The following is a 26,902-nucleotide window of genomic DNA, read 5'->3' as shown; positions in this document are numbered from 1 at the left end:
TCAACTCATAATTCTTATTTTATTGTTTTATCTATTTTATATAGTGATAATTGATGCTTGATGTACCGGTACATGTATTGACAAATTTGAGGTTAAAATATTGCCTATTCATGAAGTTTTATCTGATGATGTCGCTGGGTGACGAAAATGTTCATAAAACATTAAATGTAATATAAAGGAAAATATTATACGATAAGTCATTGACTGAAAAATAAACAATATATTTATTCTACTAAAGATCTTTAAGACTTATATGAAAAAACCCCAAATGAATTGCAAAATTTCCAAGAGAGATTTTGACATGAGCTGATAAAAAGTTCCCTTGTAAGTCTGATTTTCAAGATAATTTTTAAATATGATTATTTAACGACACTATATCAACTGTAAGATTAAGTAACATCAGTGGAATTTGTGATAGTGAGATGGTATTTAACGAAGTGAATCCCACAATTCACCATGCAATTACCTGACATTCATCTTGCAGGTGGGGAAAACTTCAAAGCAAACCCAATTAGGTACCGAAACTAGCGGGATTCGAACCCATGGTCGAACATTGCTTCAGATCACGAGTCAGAACACTACCACCTGAACTATGCTGGTGAACATTTCCAAGAGAAGAATGCCTTGAAAATATCTTGTGCTAACCGATTGTCAGGCAGGAAGAAGCTTGAAGGAAAGCGGTACCACTCCTTGCCTATGCACACGTTAATATTTTGGTCTGCTGGTAGCTTCCGCTCTGCAGTCAAATTATTCAACTCCATGAATAAATCCAATGGGGCATGATACCCTGCAACAAAGAGCATTTCAATAATACGCTAGCATATAAAGGTCTCATCTGGTTTTCGTCTCTACAAGCCAAAAATCTCACTGCATGTCAGCAGTAGGATATATGTATGTACAGTAGACCATCGATTATCTGAATCATCAGTTAACCGAAAGCATTCCAGTCGGCAAATTCAAATTTGCTCGCGCGCCATGTAGAAGTTTCTTTTCCTAAACTGTAGGCCTACTTTAATGGCCATTTTGAACTTGTCAAACTAGGCTAGTCAGTTCTCTATGATATGATATATATATATATATATTTCTCAAAATCTTCGGTCCTGCTGGCCCTTCACATTTCTGTATTCAGGCCAGCATTCCCTTACTTGCACTATTTACAATTTTAAACAAGACGTATTTTGACACTTGAAGCCTTTTCTTGCTATGTCTTTCATGTCCCTTTCACTTGACCATCCTTTTACTTTATCCACTACTATTCTACTTCCCTTCTCTTATTCTCAGTTCCCTTAAAGATAATTCCTACCTTCATAACTAACTTAATACTTTAAATAACAATACATATAGCTTATTTAATATATAAGACCTAACCCTTGTTGACTATTTCACTAAAAACTTGAACTATTATTATATTCACTGTCTAAACTCTTCTCAGTTCTCTATGTTATTTGTAAGACATGTGATACAAAATATATACTGTGTGTACAGTTTTGTGTTTAATATCAGTGTTTCTTTATTTCATACTGCTCCTATGACACTGGTACAAATTGAAGACATTATTACAAAAACAGCCCTAGTCACTTTTAATGAAATTGAGTTAAGGACACATTTGCTACTATTTCAAATGTTTATAGACTACAAAAATGACACATTCATGCTGGAATTCAAATTAATCGAAACACAGTTCTCGATACACTAATGTTTGCCGACAATCAAGTTATTATCGCTAAAACAGAGGATGCTTTACAAAGAGCCATTTATAATTTGCAAATAATCGCCTCAGATTTCAATATGAAAATCTCAAAAGAGAAAACGAAAGTCATGGCATTTTCGGGAGAGAACCCAATTCCAAGTAAGATCATGATAAATAATACTTTAATTGAATGTGTAATTCATTTAACTATTTAGGTTATAACCTCTCTTACATCACTGATAAAGATATGTCAAACAAAATATCTAAATTTATAAAAATCATTGGCGTAATCAATGCAGTCTTCAAATCCTCCCATGTTCAGAAACATACAAGGCTAAAGGTATATAAAACACTAGCTCGACCGGTCCTCACTTACGGTAGCGAGGCATGGACAATCAGAAAAGCTGATGAGCAAAGGCTGACGACAGCTGAAATGAAGTTCATGAGACGAACAGTGGGATGCTCTTTGCTGGAACACCGTAAAAATGTGGACATATTGCAGGAACTAAAAATGGATCCTATAGTTAATTTTGTTCAACAATATCGATTTCAGTGGAAAAAACATGTCGAAAGGATGGATCGCACTAGATGGCCTAAACAGATTCTTACTTATGTACCAAGAGGAAAGTGGAAATTGGGAAGACCACGAAAGCGCTGGCATGAGACCGAAACAGATCCTGTAGGGTCTAATACGTGAAGGATATGATGATGATGAAAATGACACATGCCAGGTGCAATAGCCACAAGGATAAACACCAGTTGTACGGAAACAGCTGACATGTGTTGTTCTATTTATTTTTATTGTTCTCCTGAAAAATAGCAATTTTGACAAAGGTTGTTTTTATAATAATGTATTCAATTGTTTTCGTAAATGATTGGTTATCCGAAAAATCAGTTATCCAAATACCTCCTGTCCTCTATTGTTTCGGATATCGATGCTTTACTGTATATGTATAAAGAGATGTAGAGGTCAATTATTAATCTTACTCACAATCATCGGAAACTAAGTTGCTGAATATCAACACAAATGCCAAGAGACTTATTTGTCGTAATTTTTAGAATGGATATGAAATTCACTCTGTCTTCTATAATGTTGTGTCAATGCTACATCTGCATTGGAAGACTAATGCTTAACTTCTTCCAGTGCCTACCCGAGGAAGCCTGTGAGATTTAACTTCCTCCAACTTACATTTAGCTACATAGATGAAGGGTGGGATAAAAACACGCACATCCATTGTACTACCTCCAGAGTTGAATTTCAATGTGGGCAATTAACTTTTTAGTATTTATTTATTTAACCTGGTAGAGATAAGTCCGTCACACTTTCTCTGCCCCTCTACCAGGGGATTACAACTCTGTCGCCAGGAGGAAAAAGGTCTTAAGTCAATTTTTAATAAAAATGAGATTTTTATATATTCTGAAAGCAGAAACAATTCTCTACAATCTGGTAAAATGGTTAAAGTGAAATAAAACTCCTAACTGGATTTATAGAGCGTTATCAAATGTACTAAGTACTTTTTGAATCGAGCATACACAGAATAAAGGACTTAAGAATATTTAATACTTTATTCCTTACAAACACCACATTTTACTTTCAATGCTTCCTTATTAAAAAGGTCTAATTTGTATTTTAGCTATTTTATCACAAACTGATGCCCTTTCCTTTTAAACTTTAAGCACCACGGTAAACAGTCCTATGATTTTACTAAAGATGTTATATTAGTTGGTCCAACAGAATAATAATATTAAATATTAATAGTCCTATGATTATTTAAGACCCATTTTTCATTCCTATAGTACCGTCGCTCTAATTTCCGGCAGCCAATCGCGTTGCAGGTCGGCTACATTTAAACGTGTGCATCTTGTGATTTGCTGAGGAAGACGTTATTCATTTCTTAAGGCTCGATAAATACCTAATATAATCGCCCGCCATTTTGGCTCTTTCGTTGGCGTTCGCAGAAAGCACACGAAGACGTTATTTGCTGCTCAATTATTTGCTGAATTACAGTGCGTTTGATTTATTATCATAGGAGCTACGACATGATAATGTTTAACGGTGTGGCAAATAGATTCCTCGTATGGTAGCTCGGCAACGAAAGAACAAAAATGGCGAACGATACTACCTACCTAGACTTTATAGAGCCTTCACTTCCTAAGATGTAAGCAAAGAGGAGGAGTCACGCTGGGAATAACAGCATCGCGACTATAATAATTTACATTTCTCATTTATTTTGACATGAAAAAGGTCTTATGTTTAAATAGTCCCTTCTACTCAGTTTGGGTTCTAGTCTTATAAGAGCTTAAGTCGGCTACTTTTGGAAATAATCAAGAAAATTGTTAAATGAGCAACATTATCTATTTTAGAAGAAATATAAACAAATAATATCCAGGAAAAATCTAATTAAAAAAAAAAACTCTATAACTGACACCAATTTCAATCTTTCTACTGCTCTCCTGAAGAGTATAAAATTTTTACTTAAGACCTTTTTCCTCCTGGCCACAGAACTATAACCAAGGGATTATAACTATACAATGAATGAATGGCCAGTAAATTTTTCCTGGAATCATTCATAATCAACAGTCATCAACCAAGTTCAAACCGATGAACCTCAGATCCAGTAACAAGCAACGTAACAATCATATGCATATTGAGAAGAGGTACTAGACATTCAAAGGAATAACTTTCTCTTATGCCCTTGTAGCAGACTTTCTCAAGCTGTAAGATACAACTTTGGTAGATTAGGAAATCCTAATATATTATCAATTTAAAATTTTAACAAATAAAACATATGAATTGATATTATGTATAAAAACATATTAAACAGGACATTAACACATATGTGAAACCTATAACCAAATATGAAAGTGACATTTTGATTTCTGCCAAGAAGAAAAAGCTGCACACCCTAAAGAAACTCAGAACACGGCCCTTCACCTAATCAGGGCTGGGCAGTATTTGAAATACATGTATTTGAGATACGTATTTGAAATACATTTGTATTTTGTATTTTGTAATTTGTAAGGATTTTCGAAAGTATTTTGTATTTAAATACATAAAATTGATGTATTTTGTATTTCAAATACTCAAAATACTTTCTTCTTCTTCTTCTTGTCCTTCAAGTTTTGGATTTGGATTTGAAGAATGAATTTTTGTCTTATTTGTCTACCCATTTCAGATGTGCTAGCCATACACTTAGTTTTCTTGCCACAACTGATTACCCTAATGCCATAAAGAAATATCCAACAGCATCAAGAATCCACCTCCCAACACTTGCTAAATGTTCAGCATTATAGAATGCGTCTAGGAGACTCAAATCCTCAGAAATTATATCAGACGTCTTGAAATATTCATTAAAGTTTCCTTGCCCAACTCAATGGAATTCTCTTTATGACTCAGTCTCTCAAAAATTGCAATTCAAACATGATATAAACAGTATATGTGAAAAACTGTGATTGCCAACCTTCAAAGATGTTGAGTTTCAGTAGCTTAAAGAATATTGTGCAGTTCTGAAACCCATTGCTGTAGCCCTTGATTTAATGCAAAATGAGAAGACGTGCTATTACGGCCAACTTTTGTCCACATTAATTTCCCTCAAAAATAGATTACATATTCTGTTACCTAGTAATCTACGCCATCTATTCCAAGTAACTCCAATCCTAATAAGTTCACTTTCATCAAGATTTAAAGTGATGTTTGATCTGATCCCAGAAGCTAATTGAGCTATTTTGGCAGCTTGCTCCATCCATCATTTAAGATGAGATAGCTACCTGACACTGCCTCACCAAATGATAAGAAGAGGAAACAGAATATGTGCGTGAAATCAACTAAGCAGTTCTCTGCTACACCTTTGGTCAGTTCAGACGATGAAAATAATTTTTATGTTTTCAGTTCAAGTACAACAGACTTTGAAAAGCAAAAAGAAAAGAACTTGTCTACTGTGGAGTATGAGCTCATACAATTCTTCAATGGCAAAGGGACAACCTGTGTACTCTAGAGAATTACCCAACGCGTGAAACAAGCTTTTATAAAGTATAATACAAGTTTGTGTTCCTCTGCGCCTGTAGAAAGACTGTTCTGTTTTGCAGGATTTATTCATTTATCACCAAGGGGATCCTTGCTGGTATTTAATGAACATTTTAAGAAACTGTTTTTTTTTAAGGGAGCAGTAATTATGCAGATGTAGCATAATTTCATTGCTGATTGGGAAAAGGAAGAATGTTCAGTTACAGTGTTTATATGAAACTTCGAGATAAAAATACTTTTAATGTTAATATAATATTTTAGATTTTCAGTAATATTCTTACTTCTTTATATATTGCATCGAGTATTTGAAATACAAATGTATTTTGGTTAATTTTTTAAAAGTATTTTGTATTTGTAATTCAAATACTATTCTTTGAAGTATTTTGTATTTGTATTTGAAATACTTGGATGTTAGTATTTTGCCCAGCCCTGCACCTAATAACCAGAGAGATTAAAATTATATCTATTATTGCTATGCAATTATATACAGAAAATCCCTTCATCAGCAGAGTAAAGAAAGAAGCAGCGGGTGCATTCATTAAAATGAAGGCTTTGCAGCAGCAAACAGGATTCAAAACTGTCCACCAAGTTATCTGAAAATCCAAATAACTCCCATAGAAGCATGTCAAAAAATGCTGAATAACATAGATGCAAATATACCTACGGCAAAATACCAAGAAACTAGTCAATCTTCTGGATTACATGGAAAAAAAATAGTAACAATAGATGACATCAAAAAGAAAGACAATCTGATTCCGATATGGTTTTGAAGCCAATCGCATTAAGCATGATAAATATAAAGTAACCAGAACCAGAATATATAGACATGAGTCACAAATCAATAATAATGCTGGAGATGGAGTGCACTGCAAATTATTTTACACCTTGACAGGCAGCAAATGACCAACTTCGATGCAGAAATATATACAATTCTGCTAGCAGTTAACAGCCTCATTGAAAAAAGAAGTGCACGCACGCATACAGGCACACACACGATTTTATTAGTCTTTAAGTCGATATATTGAAACTCCACAGTAATTAATCTAAGGTGGACAAAAATATATATTAGAAATGATGCTCCATACCTATCTTAATGGATATCGAAATTAGAAATAAAATAAAAGAAAAATAAAAATAAAATGATGATAATAATAATAATAATAATAATAATAATAATAATAATAATAATAATAATAATAATAATAATAATGAACAAAACTAATGTGTCACCAGCAATAGCTTCATATAGTGAAGCACTAGAGTGTGATATAAGCAGAGTTCAGACATATGCACTAGAAGTTAAGAATGATAGCAAGTGTAGTTGAATGGATGTAGTGTTGGTTAAAAGGATTTTTGAACCTCTTTCACAAGACTCCAAAATGTAATAATGGAGATCTCAGTCACAAGGACCAGACAATGCATTTTGTGAACCACACACTGATTTGTAAGAGATGGTTAGGAGGATTAAAGACTGTTAACACTACCAAAGAAAAATACTGAATAACAAGAATGGCATCTAAAAGGATTGGGGGAAGCCACCGGCATGGCTCAATCGGTTAAGGTGCTTGCCTGCCAGTCTGAAGTTGCGCTCGGGTGCGGGTTCGATCCCTGCTTGGGCTGATTACCTGGTTGGATTTTTTCCGAGGTTTTCCCCAACTGTAAGGTGAATGCCAGGTAATCTATGGCGAATCCTCGGCCTCATCTCGCCAAATACCATCTCGCTATCACCAATCTCATTGACGCTAAATAACCTAGTAGTTGATACAGCGTCGTTAAATAACCAAATAAAAAAAAAAAAGGAGTGGGGGTCTGACTTTTATGTTCATAAACTATACCAACTAACAATATTAACTCTTAATGCATGTAGATCTGGGGTATAGTTATGAGACTGAAGCACTTCTATAGTATGGGGAAAGACGAAGGTAGATTGAAGTTGCTACAGATCTAGAAACAAAATTTGGGCCTCCTGAATTTTCCAAATTCCAATTGTAATATAGGCCTATTGCGCATGCACAGTAAGCAAAATTCAGGTGGCCCAAATTTTGTTTCTGGGTCTGTACAAGACTTTATTGTATAATGAGTATGTCATTGTTGAACCCAACTATATGAAGGAAAAAGGCTTGCCACTTTTCCTTTCTCAAAAATTAATTGTACAGCACTGTGTTTTCAATACGATATTATCAGTGTGCCTATATGTTCATGTAAGTACCAGTACTAGTGTGTAATAAATGTGTTGTTGTTGTTTTCTAATGCCAGGCGTTTGACAATGAAGTAATTTGACCTCTTGCACTCCAATACTTTTCAAAGATATTATCATGGTCAGCCACTGAAGCACAGATTTTGAGGTGTTCCGAATCCATCTCTTGGTCTGAGTCGCACAATGGGCAGATGGGGGACTGATATATTCCAATTCTATGCAGGTGTTTGGCGGCCAAACAATCATGGCCTGTTGCCAATCTAAATGCAGCTACAGACGATTTTCGTGGTAAATCGGGAATTAACTGTGGATTATGATGCAGAGAGTTCCATTTTTTCCCTTGGGATTGTGTTATCAAATTTTGTTTGTTGAAGTCTAAGTATGTAGATTTAATAAATCTTTTCACAGAGTAATACGTAGATTTAGTAACAGGTCTGTAAGTAGCAGTGCTGCCCTTCTTTGCTAAAGCATCCGCATTCTCGTTTCCCAGGATTCCACAATGGGATGGTATCCATTGGAATACAATTCTTTTATTGAGTGATATTAATTGAGAGAGCATTTTAGTTATTTCTGCTGTTTGAGATGAAGGTGTGTGTTTAGAGACGATTGATAGAATAGCTGCTTTGGAGTCTGACAATATAATTGCATTCCTAAATTTATTGATGTGGCATAGAAGATTCCTGAGACATTCACATATTGCAATGATTTCTCCATCAAAACTTGTTGTTCCATACCCAAGAGATCTATAAAGTGAGAAGAGACAGCACGTAACACCTGCACCGGCACCTTGTTCTCTGGAGATCAAGGATCTGTCAGTGTATAAATGAAGCCAGTTTTGTGGAGGGTACCTAATATTAATTGTCTCTAAAGACAATTGTTTCAGTATTTCAGTGTTTACTTCTGATTTCACTATTTCTTCTGTTAAATTTAGATTATATTCTATATTCAAAAGAGTTAAAGGGTTTGGTTTAATGTAATACAGTAGTTTAACTTGCGAGTAGATGGATAAATTTTGTTTATTCTATAGTATTACTGTGTTATAAACATTATTTTTCGAAATTTTCTCATGTGGAAACCTCTTTAATGACACTTTTTACGGTCCTGTGAATGTCTGTTATGAGATAATGAAGCAATGGTAAAACAAAAATGACCTTACCTACCAAGAACACTGTATGCATCATAAATCTCAAGAGATCATTTCCTGATCTCTTTAATGGAAATTTCCTATCTAAGCCGATTAGAATAATAAACAAAGCAGAATTGTTACTGTTTCAACACACATGGACGAACAGTGTTTCACACGTGCCTCACAACTGTACTGTGTTCACTGTGCAACTAAACGTCTTCAATTATGTTTTGCAGGTTCTTGAGGAAGAATGACAGAAGTAGCAGTTGCACACTTGCTTGGGAGAGTCATCTTCACTTATGACAACAAACTTGAGGAATGCATCACACCCATACACGATCATGGACATGTACATGAAAAATGAAGCCACAAAGAAAGTGTCATCAAACTGTCCAATGTAAGCAGCGATAGTTGCAACAATCAAGTCAGCTACGGTCCACAGGGAACAGAGAGCAAACTCGATCTTGAGCCAGGGAATTCTCATACACATGACGGGCACACACAGCAAGTAGACTGCCAACAGACAACCAGTAATAATGACACTTCCAACAGGCACCACCAGGAGTGACAGGATACGTGGATATTCCACATACTTGCATAATGAGATCGCAATCGTCACAATGATATTCAATATCACTTGCACTATTTTAAAAATCCCTGGAATTGTTTGTGTGTAAAAGCAATTTATAGTGAAGATCTGATGACCAGCAATGTTTGGCATAGCAGGTGAATGATATTTCCTCATCCCAGTAGCAATTCAGAACTTCACAGCACAGTCACTTGAGAGTGGAATTCAAATGATATCAGGAATGGCACATCCTGTTTGCATACTGTTATACAGGAAGTTGAACTTTTCCTGGAAGAGTACACTTCCTGCCAATGCTCTATTTCACATATTGAGAACGTCAAGATATCAATACAACTGTGGGTGGTGCAGCATTGGTCACCACAACTGATAAATCTTTCCTCTTTCTTCCACCTATACTTAAAACAAATTAAATGTTCCTTGGTTTTCAATAAAATGACAGACTCAGATCAGAATTGGGGAAAAGAAGGATTCAAATAAAATAATAAAAAGATAGTATGAAAAAAAATAACTACATGGATTAGATAGATCATATAAAAGAAGCAGTAGCATATATTCAGAATGCATCTTTTCAGTCCATGATTCATTTGTGAAGCCTGTGAACAGAATCTAAATTTGTTCCTATTATTCTATATCCTTCTATTAGTCCACCAAATCTGCAAACAGTAAAACTTCTTTTATACATTTCTCACTTACGCGTTTTTCACACTTTTTTCTGAAGTCCTGGCAAAATTTATATTTTCCATGTCAATTTATTCCGGTTATGCTTTTTTGTTTATACGCTTTTTACACTTATGCAATCATATTTTAGACCCAAGGAGATACGAAACATTATTTATACGTTCTAAATCAATTTTGCTCAAAATCAGATTTGCTGTGAAAATGTAAGAACGCGAAAATACAGCATGTGTTCATTGTTAAGATGAGGCTCGTTTTAAAATTCATGGAGATTTGAAGCTACCCATGCTTGTCCGCAAAAATCTTATGTTCTTTAATAACACTGTTACTGTTTTGTAACACACCACGAAGTAATTGAACATATTACGGAAGAATTATCACAATTTGAGGGCATGGGTTATTCCTTAAAAGCAAGCAATTCAAAATAAAAGACTTCTTTGTAAAATAATCACTTGTTATTAAATGAAGATCACAGGGAAGAACAAGGATTTTTATGTATTTCTATTTTTAATTATGATTAAAAGCCAACCTTCCTCCTGAATATATACACATCCCAATGAAGCCAATTGGCTTGTCGTCAGAATGACACCTCATCCTGCTCAAAGTTTTTCCGTGGTTTCCCTTGAGTAATAAGACAAATGTCGGGATGAGCCCTAAAAGAAATGGGCCACGGATCTCTTCCCTTCTCCCACTCTTTCTCTTCTACTATCACAAAGAAATTGCTAATATCTTAGATAATCCTGTAATATGATAATAGGGGAAAATAAATACACTAAGTTCACAGGGCTAACAGCTTCGAAACTGGTGCACTGGTAGCAACATAAAACATGGGTGCATGAGATAGTTACTCTGCCTGCCATTATAAATTCACTTCAATTAAAGCCCCCAATTAAAAATAAAAAAAAAAATCAAATAAAACAAGGTAAGTCACTGTGTAAAATTTTCTAGACTGGAATTTGAAATGTAATATATCAGCCAGCTTTGCCTCTAAGCAGCTAAGATTTCCTACAAATAATTTTACATTCTTCAAGAATATATTACTGGCTTTTAAGGAACCTGAGGTTCATTGCCGCCCTCACATAAGCCCGCCATTGGTCCCTATCCTGAGCAAGATTAATCCAGTCTCTATCATCATATTCTACCTCCCTCAAATCCATTTTAATATTATCTTCCCATCTACGTCTTGGCCTCCCCAAAGGTCTTTTTCCCTCCAGCCTCCCAACTAACACTCTATATGCATTTCTGGATTCGCTCATAGGTGCTACATGCCCTGCCCATCTCAAACGTCTGGATTTAATGTTCCTAATTATGTCACGTGAAGAATACAATGCGTGCAGTTCTGTGTTGTGTAACTTTCTCCATTCTCCTGTAACTTCATTCCTCTTAGTCCCAAATATTTTCCTAAGCATCTTATTCTCAAACACCCTTAACCTATGTTCCTCTCTCAAAGTGAGAGTCCAAGTTTCACAACTATAAAGAACGGTAATATAACTGTTTTATAAATTCTAACTTTCAGATTTTTTGACAGCAGACTGGATGATAAAAGCTTCTCAACCGAATAATAACAAGCATTTCCCATATTTATTCTGTTTTTAATTTCCTCCCGAGTATAATTTATATTTGTTACTAGAGAATATTAGTATTATAAATTTAAGTACCTTATTATAGGCTCAAAGATTGCTCAATTGTGAAATTACAAATTTCTCTTCTGAAAATTTTACTAAATTGACTCAATGCATTCTGCCCATGTAGTCTTGAAATGCTATTTCAGAAGATATTAAATATCACTTCAGTTATACGTTTTTCTCACTTCTTTAGATCCCCATAAAAATATATACATGAAGTTTAAGTGTAATTACTTTCACACGCCATGACTTTGGGCTGTGAGCAAAACTGTTATATGACCAAAATGCATATGTGCATATTATTTATTATTGATTCACTAAATATTATCTGACAAAGGCGAGTAGAATTCTGAACATAATTCTGAATTATGTATTTCTCCTATGGATTCTCTGCTCAGTAAAAAATAGAAAAAATTTCCTGAACCTCACATTACATGAAGAAGATTTTGGATTTCCAGCAGAATGGCATTATTTTGACTCATCACATGGCAAAAGCGCATGCGACAGTGTAGGTGGGACACTTAAAAGGTTTGCAGCTCGTGCTAGTTTACAGAGACTGCTGAGCTATTTTTCAACATATTCCCCACCAGAATTGAGACATTTGTCATATAGTGGGATCAAATTTTGTAACCCTGTGTTGTAGAAATCTGCTGCCTGGGATCGGAACCAGTGTGTGACAGCCGTTTGCACCTCACTGTCGATCCCACAGTATAACAAATGTCTCAGTTCTGGTGGGCAACATGTTAAAAAATAACTTAATTTCTGTATCTGTTTCGAAAAATCTTTCCATAAAATTCTGTTTTCTTTCTGTAAACGGCCCCAGGGAAACTAACTTTCTGGACACGTCTCGTAGTTACAGTAAAATCACAATGACCTACATTACTCAAGAATACTTCTTTCTATTCGTCAGTAGGCCAATAATAGTGAAACAGAAATTCTGTTGACAATACTTGTAATGCAATGTGCATGTGTTCTTGACCTTCCCCTTGTCTCACCAGTACGAGTTCTATAGTTAGAATGTGGTCAGATATCTCACCATTATAGAGTGCAAGAATCCGTGCCACACTCAACAGGGAAGAGACTAGGATGGCTACCACCATGATGGGGGCAGTGTGAGTTAAATAGTGTGTGCGCTTCTCCACATCCCGTACGAAAAAGCGGAACCAAAGCTTTTGGAATGCATCCACTGTGATAGCGCCACACAAACAAATCAGAGGATACACAGGGAACAGGAAACGCTCCTCCTGCAAGGCATATGTAAACAATAATGACATGTTAGTCAACAGATTAAACAATCACTAAGAATTAATAAACTATAGTGATTCCTGTGTATGTCTTTGGGTGCAAGTGTAGGACCAGTTTTTTTTAATTCATTGTTAAATCCATCAGACATTTTTTTTATTTATGAATGCTCATGATGACACACATCGTTGCAATGAGATATCGATAACCATTGCATTTAGAAATGATATAATTTTTATCAAAGTGGTGTATGTGGCTTATTTGAGATTATCGAGAAAACACCGTAATTATGGTGCACAAAGTAATCAGAATCACCAACATTGAACATAAACTAATTGCATACCTTATGCGGCTGAGTGAAGAAAACTGCACTCCACAGGTACAGAGGCATCAGAGACAACCAGTATGGCAGACATGCAGGATTACGGGGCTTTGATGGGACCAAGAACGTCACAATTACCTGCAATAAAACTGATTCGTTCTGTATGACAGTTTTAGTTCCTGAGTTCGGAACACATAATTCTATTCCAAGTAATGATTCAAGTTATAGATGTTGCTTCCAAGAAAACACAATTTTTAAATGTTACTTATGTCACAAGAATACCAAGGTTAAGGTACGACACTCAAATGAGAATTTCTTAGACATTTTAAAATGTTTACATTTTCCTCATATGAGGTGCGTCCATAAAGTAACTTTCCCACTCATCCCACAGCTAGCAAACCATATGTTGCATGAAGCAACTGCGTGTATGTGATAGAGTAATGTCCTGGCATGGCGCATGCGCTAGCAGAACTTCCTGAGTGCTCTCAGTAACTTTGTTGCATTGGTTGAAGATGGACGTTCCTATTCCAGCTCCCTCCGAGTGTAAAGTGCAGTCAGTGATAAAGTTTTTGAATGCACAGGGCATAGCGCTGATTGAAATTGATCGTCAGCTGTGCCAGATCTATGGGCAAGCAGATGGTGCGTTGATGCTGTAGACAATTTTCAGCAGGACGCCAAAATGTGCATGACGAGGAGTGCAGTGGGAGGCCACCATCATCACAGACGACCTTGTGGAGCAACGCACACCATAATTTTTAAATAAATAAATAAATAAATAAATAAATGTGATAGTAATTAAAGAGTGATTTGAAAATTACTGGAAACAAAAAGATGAAAGTACTTCCTGGGAAAAGAACGTCACTTCTTCTCTATGAAACCTGTACAATCTTCTGAAATCACTTTCTGACGATTGTCTTCTTGGTTAAATAAGTATTTCCCCTGAATGTGCATAAATGCAGCCATCTCCATTCACAGGCAAACCTTTTACTAGCATGGAGAATTCACTCACGAGGCATGCTATGATTTTCCTTCGCAAAAAAAGTAACTACTATGGTTTATGCATACAATTCTTAGTAATTACGATGCATCTTACTAAATGCTAAGCTCTATGACGTCACTATGCTTTTTCTAAGAGTAATAGCTTTATTATTTGCAATTTTATGCAAATCTCCCATTGACAGTATATGTAATTCATGCATCAATATTTGATACACGTTATTCATCTTCACTAAGTACAAAAAATCCATAGTTTACGCGAAAACAAAGAAATTTAGTAATTCATTAAACTTAAGGCAATCATATTCACTCTAAAGTAACTATAAGTAACAAACACACTTACCAGCATGATGGGTGTTAATAATGCAGCAATGAATACGAAGTTAAAATTGAGAAATCCATTCACAAAGTAGAAATGGAAAGGCTCAGTGCCATATAAGTCTGGTCCATGGCTTGTAAACACATTGTAATACACAATGTTGTATGGGGCTACCACCCATCGACCAAAATACGAAGAGTCTAGTTTCACCATAGGAAGCTGAAACACATATTACAATTTTCTAAGTCCCAAACAAAATTCAACTATACTAATAAGAAAGCAATGATAACACACACTGCTCTAATGTTAATAAATTTATGTATCAACTAAACAAAGTATTGAATGTCACATATGAGTCATTCCACGTCAAATCGCACAAATTTAGCCTGGAATTGACTTTCATGTCTCCGATTTAGATAAAACAAATTTTACACATTCTATGGATTGAAAAAATAAATACGGGTTTTATTATTGTTGTCTATATCGATTATTGTAGTAGATATGTGTTATCAAAGATTCTGAAATAGGTCGCGCATCATTATTGTTAAACGTGATTATCTCCACTAATAATCATCACAGAGATTTTTCTTTGTCTCAATTTGAAGGTGACAGTACACACTTTATTCTTCGCATAATAATATAAAAATATAAGTTTGTTAACTTTGTTTTAAAAAACATTTAAATGTATAAAAATATGTTTTAATGGCAGCGACTTACTTTAAAATTACAGAAAAAAATCCTTAAATACCTTGAAATTATTTTAACCGCCCTTAAAAAAATCAGAACTCTACTTCGAGCCGTTGAAGAATAATTATATGACACACCAAGCTGCGCGTCTTGAGGTCGCGGGCTGCATAAGTACTGTTGCAAGATGATGTGCAGGTGCAGCTCCGAATGAGAGTCGTGTGACCACTTTACACTGTTCCACGGTCAGAATATCACTCTTTTACGTAATTTACATAACACAGTACTGTATTTAAATATTGTTTTTGTAAAATATACACTTGTGAAAATAACTACAGTTTACACAACACTGGACTTTTAAAACTAATCAACTACAACCAATATCAATTCTATTTAATGTCCACCACTTTGCTCTCACTTTGAAGGGAATAGTTCTTTATCATGGCCTGAGATTTTGTCAGTGGAACAAAAGAATGAAGTTGTAAGGTACCTCGCACCACTTTTGCTTGTTGGTACCTTGAGTAGAAAATATTGCTATGTTTTTTTGTGTTCACTAATGGTAAACAATTTAAAAGCAATATTAGAAATGTTTTTCTAATGTTTTTGTCCAAGGTCAGATTCTTGTCACTCGATACAGTATGTGTAGCACCACTGGCGCACCGCGATCACATCTTCAAAAAATTATTTTTAAAGTTATTTCTTACTCGAAATCAATCTGAAACCAACGTAGTTCTATGTAAAATATAATAGACTGTACGCATATTTTTTTGCGTTTTTAAAGTAAGCTGTTATAAAAAAATATTAAGTTATGTTTAAAAAGTGACCCTCTAAAACAACCCCATTTGTACTTCAACTTATACTTAAAAGAATTAATATAATAGTTCATTTCTTCCCATTTCAGATGGCACCAACACTCAACGTCTATGATACATAGAATCTTAACAATGAGCATTTTCATACTGCGTCGTGGATGAATTTGTCATATAATTAAAAGAGTATAAATAGTAAAATTTTAAAGTATGATCCCAGAAAAAATTACAGACCTCTTATTTTGATCTGCACAACATATTTTAGAAGATTTAAGCAAATACTAAATGGTCACGTTTCGTATACAGGTGTTTGATTTGACATGCACACAACACAACACGATACCTACTTCGAAAGACTTAGGAATTATTGTTAGATAAATTAAAGGGAAATTGCTATGTGTGAAGGGACATTACGTGCTTTTTAGAGGTTATCTGTTTATTTACGTAAAGTAACACCGCACCACTGATAATGTATTACTCACTATCGCAGCTGCATGCTCCGGCGCGCGGTCTCACTCAATCCGAGCCTTCCGACCCAAACACACCATCAGTAAATTATGTGCACAGCGACTTCTGATTCGAATAGAGTTCCAAAACCAACGCAGTTCTACGTAAAACATTTCAAAGAATATAATGATAATTTTTCCCCTTTTTAGAAGTAAGTCCCTGATATATGAAAACGTATTTAAAAAATATAACCCCCTAAAAGGGGCCCATTTTATATTTTGATTGAACACTAAAAATTGGTATATAATACTGCAATTATTGCACTTTAAAATGATATAAATACGAAATTTCTAAGATTTTTAGAATCTTCAGTATAACCATTTTCATAATACGTTGCATCCAAATTTACGGAAAATGTAACATTTAATAAATGACTAAATAATTGTGTCAGCCCGAAAAAATTACACATGGTTATTTAATTTCATCAATAGAATATATAAAAAAAAAACTGGAGCAAATATTAAGTTGTCATGTTTCGTAGGTGTTCGATTTGACATGGAATGACTCATATAATAATGCGTCACAATAAATAACCTCTCCAATGTCTGTCAAATGTTTTAAAATACTGTGCATACTCTGTAAGCACTGACAATGTGCAGTATGTTATAACTGGAACTTGTAAAATTCAAACGGCCCAAATTTTGTTTCTGGGTCTGTACAAACACACCTCCATACTTTTTCCTTCATAAGCCTACTTGTTAATTGTATGACATACAGAGAAAAAGAAATGATTAATTCGTATGCTGAGCAAACATAAATACAACTAATACTGTAATATAATTATCATTATTGTCTTCATGGAATGATAAAGACGACGATGACGATGATGATGATGATGATGATTATGTTGACGCAGCCGCCCCCACCCCCACCCCTACCCCTACCATCAATGTCATCATAAAATTTCTACAATGAGTTCTGGTTATAACTTGTTTGAAGTACTTACTAGAATCACCACCACAGAGATTGCACTCCACTGAAAGAATTTCATAATTTCTTTTCGTCGAAAAAGCATATCCACAGCTATAGGTACCCTGTAAAAACACAGAATTGTTCACGCAAATCAAGCTTTCAGGTATAACTCCCTGTAAAGTTGATTTGAATAATTTCGAGGGAAAAATTGTTCCGGGGCCAGGTATCGAACCCGGGACCTTTGGTTAAACATACCAACACTCTACCAACTGAGCTACCCGGGAACTCTACCAGACACCAATCCAATTTTTCCCTCTATATCCACAGACCTCAAAGTGGGCTGACAACCTTCAACATTGAGTGCACACTAACTCTATGGGCCATATTCATAGATATTCTTAGTGCGGGCTTCCGGTGGATGATCAGCAAACTAACGTTTTTCGTATTCATAAATCAGTGTTAGCGATATGATAAAATATGAATCCTGTACAAGTAATCACTCGATAGCCGGGGCTAGTTTAGCACGCTCGAAGCATGGGCTAGCGAAATGTCTATGCATAGCACTCTATGTGACTTAAATTGTGGTTTTCTATTAATGAACAGTAACGTATATTATGAAAATTATGAGGTCTGTGGATATAGAGGGAAAAATTGGATCCGTGTCTGGTAGAGTTCCCAGGTAGCTCAGTTGGTAGAGCATTGATACATTTAATCAAAGGTCCTGGGTTCGATACCCGGCCCTGGAACAATTTTTTCCTCCAAATTATTCAGAATTATTCATGTTGTTTGATCTTTAGGAAATGTTGAAATTAAGTTATCATAATAAATAGTTTTTGTTTAGAATAAAACATCTTTCAGAAAATACGTAACAAAACTGCCTGACACACAGGTATTGTCAGACCATCGGATCTGTGCACCTTCAGTGCTGTCGTCGTTCTTGGAAAAGTTAACGCCTCTACTCATTCCATTCACCAGCTTTCCTCCCACCACGCCAAACAGCAGACCACAAACCTTGCCGAATAGGGATATTGCCAAACTTCCGTCAAACATGTCATGTCTCTTGAATATTGTTTATTAATAATGTGAGGTTAATTATTACTTATTCATAACTTAAGTAGGTCTAATGACGCTGATTGACTTCTACTATTATTTGGAGATAATTATATGATACAGTGGATATTTGTTGGTTAAATGGAATTACATGAAGGGAATCTATTTCTTTTTTGAAGAGAAATGTTTTCGTCATAAATACTTCTCCTTCACCTTATTATCTTACTTTGTTAGGTTTGGAACGTGATCTTGAAGTCCTAATAAAATTGTAGGAATGAAAGAACACATAGTCATTTTCTCATCCGGATTAGGGACAGACTATGGCGAAGTTACTCCATGCTACGATCTTATTTACATACTATAGGCTATAACATAACATACTGATAATGTGCAGGCGTTCTAATTTATGCTTATGAAAATAATTTACATATTTACAAAAGACCAAGACTTGTATTATGCATGAAATTACATATATGCATCTGAGTCACTACTATTGCTGCTGCCTTTATCCAAATTGATAACAAATCTAGCTACTTCCTCTTCTATTAATCCGTAACGTTTCTCTCCCACCTTGGAAATTTATTGCTTCTCTCGTAACCTTCAATAATTTCTTCAATGTTGGAACTTCTTTCTTTCTTGTGTCTTTCTTCTTAAAATACATCAGTCCATATCATCTACAAGAATTAAAGGTTCCCTTGGTCTGTTCTTTCCTGGTGATTCTAGCTTTACATCTCCTGCACAGGCTCCCTCTCTTCTGATTTTCTTTATAAGGCACTCTACTTGCCTATATACATAAAATGTTGTAATATATCAGTATTAGTTAAGTAAGTAGTTTTAATATGTAATCAATTGAAATTAAATAAGCAGCTGCTCTTTTCGTTGCCTGATTTATAGGAAACAGCTACTGACCTGTTTGTTTCTCTTCATCAAAAAGATGCTATTACTTGCTTAATAATATTTTTTTCACCATTCCATGCTAGAGTATTCATGTTGAGTTGACAACACTGGACTGCATGTGCAAATAAACTGTCCCGCAAGATGGCTAAAAATTGTGAATAGTGGGGGAGAGAGATAGAAAAGAGAGATAGGAATGCAGGGAGAGAAATGAATTAGCGAAGCTGAGAAGGAATTAGGGTTCAGTTCGCATATCTTATAGGGGCACAGATCTGATGGTCCGACAATGGTCTGTGGTTCTTCTGGTAATAAAACTATTCAATAGTCTTCCTGAGGGCGTTAACAAACACTGTTACTAATTAAGACAAAACAAAAAAAATTACTTAATATATCTCACATTCTATTCTGTAGATGAATTCTTGATATTTCACAGTACTACTGTGTAAATATGAATGTAATAGGCTAATACTAATAATCTTCTGTATATATTTCATATTATTAAATGGTAATCAATGGTACCGAACAGCAACTTTGTATGTAAAGAAAATGAACAAAACGAAATTTCACTTTATCCCCATCCAAAAAAAAAAAAAAAAAAATCTTTCTGAATCTTCTGCGAACACATCTTATGTCAAGACATGAATACAAACTTTACAAGAAGATATTTAAATACCCTCTTATGTCAGATATTTATTCATTATCAAAATACTAAAATGTTTTTTCGCTCTCCAGTAAAATTGAATATTTTGTCATACAAGGTTGCTGTTCAACACCATTGATATGTTAAACATAAATATTAATGTAATAATCCTCAGTATATATTTACATTTTTATATGTTAAACATAAGAATTGGCATGTTTCTTATTCTAGCCGTAAAATAACAGTAAGAATATTATGGAATGATCCCATCTTTTCCTGTCCTATCCCATCCCATCCCATCCCATCCATTTTCAAGCTGTGTTCAATCATATTCTGGAAAATATTAATTTTCATATGCACATTCTTACCCTAACAGAGCAGCAAATGGCCAACTGAGAAATGTTGAGAGTGCTGTGGTAAACACAGCAAGCTCATATTTTCTTTGATACCACGCTCCAAGAGATACCAAACACATATACCTGCAAAGAAAAGAAGTTAGAATGAAAAAATGAATTCTCTTGTTGCTATGAAATAACAATGACACACTTCACGAATTGACCCAGTGCTTGAAGTCTTGTGACCACTCAATATAGTGCAATGAAACTCACATAGAAAAAGTAGAAGGCAGAAAAGCAGTGCTGGATATGAACATGCCAGCACTAAACACAAGAAATGCTAGTGCCAGGCGGCCCACTTGAACTCCAAATTCACGACAGATACTCCTGAAACACAGTAACACAACTACGTTTTACACCTCTTTCAATCTCCATTCAGTTCAACACACGTGAAGAAGATATCAGATTATAGACAACATTAAGATACATGGATCGTATGTAGAGACGTAAAAGAAGGCAGAAAAGAGGGGATTGGAGAACTATGGGTTGCAGTGTAGAACCTGCCTTACGGCAGAATACTGTGACTGAAGAAATGACTGGCAGAATTAGTAACAAAGACTGAAGTAGAAGTCTAGAATATAGAATATTTGTGGTTATATATAGGCCTATTATGTAAAGATTGAAAGAGAACTGTAGAGTTTCAGAATCAGCAGGTGGTTAAGGTCTGCCTAATATAAGGCTAAATTAATCTAACCTAGAAAAGATTAATATACCTACTAAAAAAAAAATTAAATGTAAATAAATAATCATCGTCGTTCCTGCAATAACTCCTATGTGACATATTTATCAATTTTCAGATTTTTGCTCTATTAAATAACTTAAATAGTGATACAGCAAATAATAAAATCTCCTCTATGTAATTATATTTCTTTGTTTCGAAAATGTAAGAATTCACGGCTGCCATAGGATGAATGTATTTTTTCTTCCTACTGAAAAATTTTATATTTTGCACATAGGAGTTATTGCAAGAACAACGACGATATGACCATAAAAGTGCTCATGTAGTTTTTCTTATTGATTATTTTACGACGCTTTTCAAACTGTTAGGTTATATAGTGTCTGAATGAAATGAAGGTGACAATGCCAGCAAAACGAGTCCAGAGTCCAACGCCGAAAGTTACCCAGCATTTGCTCTTATTGGGTTGGGGGAAAACCCCGAAAAAACCTCAACTAGGTAACTTGTCCCAACCAGGATTTGAACCCAGGTCCACTTGTTTCATGGTCAGGTATAGTAAATCCAAAGCAGTGGACGCTCGTGTAATTCCATTTTATTATAATATATGATAAGGTGTTGTTACGGCAGTGGAAAATGCAGTAGAAGAGATTACTGAGCTTGATGGAATGCTATATCTCTGAGCTATAAATTAATAAATGTGCTGTCATATGGTATATCAGTTGTAAGTCATGTAAAGTACATTCACGTTACATATAAGTTGTTTATTATGACTTACTTGTAGAAATATACTTCACAGAAAGCACAAAGCAGGCCAAGCAGGCAGCGGGAGAAGTAGAAGATAAGCAGTCTGTTTGGCTGTAGAAGGCGGTGGTAAAGCCAGGCCGGCACCACGTGGATTAAGAGATAAGTGTATGAGCGCAGGGCATACTCTGGGCTGTACTCCCATGTCTGGAATCCCTTGCCAAATAGCAGGAAATGGCTCTGTAAGCATAATTAGACATCAACATCTGAAGCCAAGTTGAATTACATAGGTTATAAATAGAGCCCGAATGCTTAGGCATTTATTTTGGATAAAATAGGCAGGCATATAGGCACTAAAAATAGGTAGTGAAATAGGCATTTATTATTCATGGAAACAGATAAAAAAAATAGACAAATACTTAATAAATTATCCCATACAGTAGTCACTTTCCTCACTTGATTATATGTCACAACAAGATGCTTTTTTAAGTTGTCAAATGTCATAGTCAGCCACCTGTCAGAGAGAACAGTTTTCATGGTGGAAAAAGATCTTTCTACTTCTACTGAAGTGATTGGAGCAAACTTAAAACAACTTATTTCAGAAGGACTGTCTCTACTTTCTTTCAGAGATCGGGAAAAACCGACTGTGTATTGTCTCAAAAAAAAGGGGTGTGAGAAGTGATTAGAGACTTCAAAGTACATGTGACTTGTGCGTGCAAGCGACCACAGTAACAGGATCTGGAGACTTGCTTTTAATACTTCCCTCATCCCCCTTCTCTCGCTGGTAAACCCCAAAGTAACCTGAGCACTGAGGAAAAATCGATTTAGTGTAGCATTGTCTACAGCAAAACCTCCTCATACTCATTGTACTAAATCAATCCCTAAATATGGAATTGCTGATAATAAATTTGTAATTACGGTTGCTCCTCAAAATGATATTTGTTTTGTTGGAGGTTATTTTATTATTTTTGGGTGAAATCTTAATATTCATTTTGACTTTATTTGTATTTGAGGCTATAAAATCTTTTAAGTTCAAACATCTTTGTTAAGTAACATAAAAGGTGGAATCGGTAGGGGAGAAAAGTTTACGATTCTTGGAAACATATGTATTGCTGGAGAATAAGATTCTCAGCAAATATTTATGTGAGGTGAATATATATTTTTAATTTATACAACCGTTCTTTTTTGTTTTTTAATACAATTTATGTGCGGTTTATTTTAAATGCATTAAAAATATAGAAAATGTACAATAACGACGTAAAAAGGCTAAAAAAGGCATTTAACCTTAGAATAGGCAATGGGAGCTAAAATAGGCAAAAAAGGCAAAATAAAAATTGGGCCTATCTTCCCCAAATGTGTGGAAACGTGTTTATCTCTAATAGGTCTTTCATACATATACTCGGTTTAAAAAAGGCATTTTGCCTAACATCTGGGCTCTAATTATAAAGTACAGGTGATCCCGAAGAAAGCAAATACCGGTATATTTTTTTTCGCAACTTCCATTCATTGGAGCTTACATATAAATTTTACACGTGAAATAAGCAAACAATTACAGAAACTTAAACTCAAGTTTACAATACCCAATACAAGCAGAAGTCCTCAATAGGAAATGTGCTACTTTAACTAAGTTGTAAGATTTGAAGAGTTAACTCAAATTAATTTTTTAATACGAAGTTCACTGCTTACTACTACTACCACCACTACTTCATCTCTATCAGGTATTGAGTATAAAAAAACATTGATCTCTATTGGGAAGCTACAAGACGAATGGAAATCCTCCAAGAAAATATCGGAATGCCTTGGAAACAATATGGACAGCAACCCTTAGAAAGGCAATCTTCTTATATGAGTGACAAAGTTTATATCTTGGGGAAAAGGTGGCCGGAAAATTATGCTAACCATTATTATTACGGTATTTAGAATCTGACACAATACATGTGTTTGCCAAAAGACACAGAATAAGTTACTTTTTTTTTCAGCTTAACAAAGAAGAAAAGTAATTAATTTCAGAAAGAATGAAAGGACATAGAGACACAGGACGCAAAGACTATTTGATAGAATTGTAAGCCCTAAGCATCTTACTTTCAGAATTCTCTAGTTATTCTTGGAGAAACAACAAAACGAGGTGAAACTTGAACTACACGACACCACCTCACAGCACATAAAAAAATGTCATTAAGTCACTTAACTTAAATAGCATTTAAAATAAAAGATGTGAACACTCTGAGAGTTATAACCTCACTCTCCTGCCCTAAATACTGTCCTTTCAAGGAATCGTCCTCTGAACAATTGCAATTACATAACCATAAAGAATTTCGAGATAATACGTCGTGTTCGCAGACTATCAACATATGTAGAGAATATTCCACAATATGATTATGTATCTCACAATGCTAGTGCATATTCCACAACAATCACTCCTGTGTTTAAATAGAACAGAATAATCGAGAACATGCTATAATACACTGATAAGATTTGTGAGATCTGTGAACATACTGAAATCTATGAAAGAGTTACTTGTGTCTCACAATATAATAAAAATGCAGAACTGGCAATCGTTTCACAATTACTGCAGGTAAAGGGACAGCTATCTTCACATTAAATACTTCAACATTTTTACATACCTTGGCCTATCTGTCATAGACCTCTGTCTACTTTTCACATAACTTATACTCTCATTAACCCTCTAACATTGTCACAAACATCGGCCTACCAGCCATAGACCTTGGGGCTATCTGTCACAGACTACGACATAACTCTCACAGACTTCAGGGATGCCTTCAAGTAATTATTGATTATACATTTTGAATACACAGCTTTTAACACTATGTCACTTCGGAATATGTATTATAGGCCTAATTATGTCTTTCTCGTGTTCCCATAACAGACCAAAACATGTTAACCAGGTACGATAGAATTTAACACAAGAAAGACATATAATACATATTCCGAAGTAATTATTAACTTATTTATAAAAGAAGTTACATTTGCATTGTCCCTGTGATTACAAACTTGCAGAAAACTTATGATTGTAGTTCCATATGCAGGCGCAGGAGTGTGCTGGGTTGTGTTTGAGTTAAAAAAAGAACTAGGTAGAGCTAAGGCACGTGCATGCATAGCTTGCGGAGGATCCTCACACAAAATGGAATCAATTACATCAGTAACATTGCCTTTTTTGATAGTCATCGATTTTTGCTAGTCTGGTAGTAAACTTTTTAAAGAATCGAGATCAAAATTGAGATTGGATGTGGTTTTATTGCGATGTAGAAACCTTTCTGTAATTTAGATAATCAACAATATTTATTTGCTTCATTTCTCATGCTTTTCGATGTTTTCTGTTTCTAGTGCTTCATCTTCCTCTTTCTCACATTGTCCGATAGTCCCGACTGCAGTTTCAGGACATTTCATAAATACATGGGTAGTTTTATACCAATTTCACAACATATGCTGCATCACCGGTAACTCGTATAAGTAGCTCAAAGACGGCAATCCGTTGTGAGTCTACATCTACGTATTAAAATGAAAACAAACCAAGATCAGCAATGTCGCATATTGCTGGTTGCCAGTGACTTAATGCTTATTGCTCCACTGTGAGAGCTAGCTTAAACTTATATTATTTTCTTTTTAACCATCATTCTTAAAGTAAAATTTTCTCTTCATATTCTAGTCTAATAATACACCAAAATAAAATTGACAGAATATTGAGTACACAATCCTTTATAAACAGTATATAAAAAAAATGCAATGTGTCAACTTACACAAGGCCTACACTGTAATTGCCATTACCAATATTTTTTTTAAATTTCATAAATTCCAAAATATTCACTATGGTATTTCTTTACAATTGCGCTATCAAAGAAATGTAGCCTATTACTTGGCTTCTAGTCGAGTCATACGTACCGTAAACAAAAAACAAATTGAGTGGCGTCGCTAATTTTGCACCGGAAGGGGTGGAAAGTTACTGTGAAAGTAGTGGTCGGCGGAGAGGCGGAATCGCATACCTTGCATGTAAGCTTTTAGGTAGGAACATAGATATAAAGCGAATTTTCGTAAGATCGATTAGCGGTGACAGGTTAGGTTTGGTTAGTTCTAGCTTTTGTTATGCCTTGCATGCAACTATTTTAGTCTTATCGCCTTCCGTAGGTAGCGCAATTGTAAAGAATTACTGATACTACATTCAATACTTACTGGTTCCCAATAATTAAAAGTTTCATCACAATCAGATATATAATTCCATATTGCTGCACAAAATCGAGCTGACAACAACGCTTTGAAAGCTGTATCTCCACTGGGATATACAATTCCCATTTCTGCAGGGTTAGGATTTGAAGCAATTTCTTCATTTCTGCAAAATAGAAGTGTTTACAACCTTCCGTGTAACGTAACCTAACTTCACAGACACTATTAAAAAAAGAAACGTTTTAATGGCTTTATAAAGTCGCATTTCAATAAAAATACAGTCGTATAAATAGAATTACCTGACTGACCCGGATGCTTTCCTTCCACTTAATTTTTTCAACTCCCTCTTCCCATTCAGTTGATTACGTTGACGAACTGACGGCGCCATGGTGAATTCTCGTTTCATATCCGATCGCAAATATTTCGATCATATGCAGATATTCAATATCGATTTAATTCCCGCCAAGAATAAACCCCCTTTTGAAGTGCGGCTCACGACAGGAAGAACTTGGCTGTAAGAGCGAATTGCACATGTGCGGACTTGGTTAATAAAAATCTATACTAACCAAACCTAACCTTCGTATATGCAAGATGTGCAGCCTGAGTATAC

The 26,902-nt window shown here is 35.0% G+C and overlaps 1 protein-coding gene across 6 annotated transcripts in view; it reads right to left on the bottom strand.

Annotated features, from left to right (window-relative positions):
- Alg9 (alpha-1,2-mannosyltransferase Alg9) overlaps positions 1–26,698 on the bottom strand; it is a 55,711-nt gene extending 29,013 nt beyond the window's left edge. For 5 of the 6 annotated variants that reach the window (XR_011331213.1, XM_069820524.1, XM_069820528.1 and 2 more), the window contains exons 1-10: positions 26,592–26,692; positions 26,302–26,458; positions 22,148–22,353; positions 20,910–21,023; positions 20,670–20,780; positions 17,752–17,839; positions 14,830–15,024; positions 13,512–13,628; positions 12,963–13,170; positions 646–787 (exon numbers count right to left, since the gene is read on the bottom strand). Coding sequence is in view for 5 of the 6 variants with exons in the window: in XM_069820524.1 (XP_069676625.1) it covers positions 646–787; positions 12,963–13,170; positions 13,512–13,628; positions 14,830–15,024; positions 17,752–17,839; positions 20,670–20,780; positions 20,910–21,023; positions 22,148–22,353; positions 26,302–26,458; positions 26,592–26,680 (1,427 nt within the window). In the remaining variant the exon portion in view is untranslated. Of the gene's footprint in view, positions 1–645; positions 788–12,962; positions 13,171–13,511; positions 13,629–14,829; positions 15,025–17,751; positions 17,840–20,669; positions 20,781–20,909; positions 21,024–22,147; positions 22,354–26,301; positions 26,459–26,591 lie in introns of all 6 variants that reach the window. The other variant, XM_069820529.1, reaches the window with a different exon arrangement.
- Between the last annotated feature and the right edge of the window lie 204 nt (positions 26,699–26,902).

Source organism: Periplaneta americana, chromosome 3 (genome assembly GCF_040183065.1).
Source record: "Periplaneta americana isolate PAMFEO1 chromosome 3, P.americana_PAMFEO1_priV1, whole genome shotgun sequence".
Classification (NCBI taxonomy): Eukaryota; Metazoa; Arthropoda; class Insecta; order Blattodea; family Blattidae; genus Periplaneta; species Periplaneta americana.
This window is presented reverse-complemented; position numbering and strand designations above follow the sequence as displayed.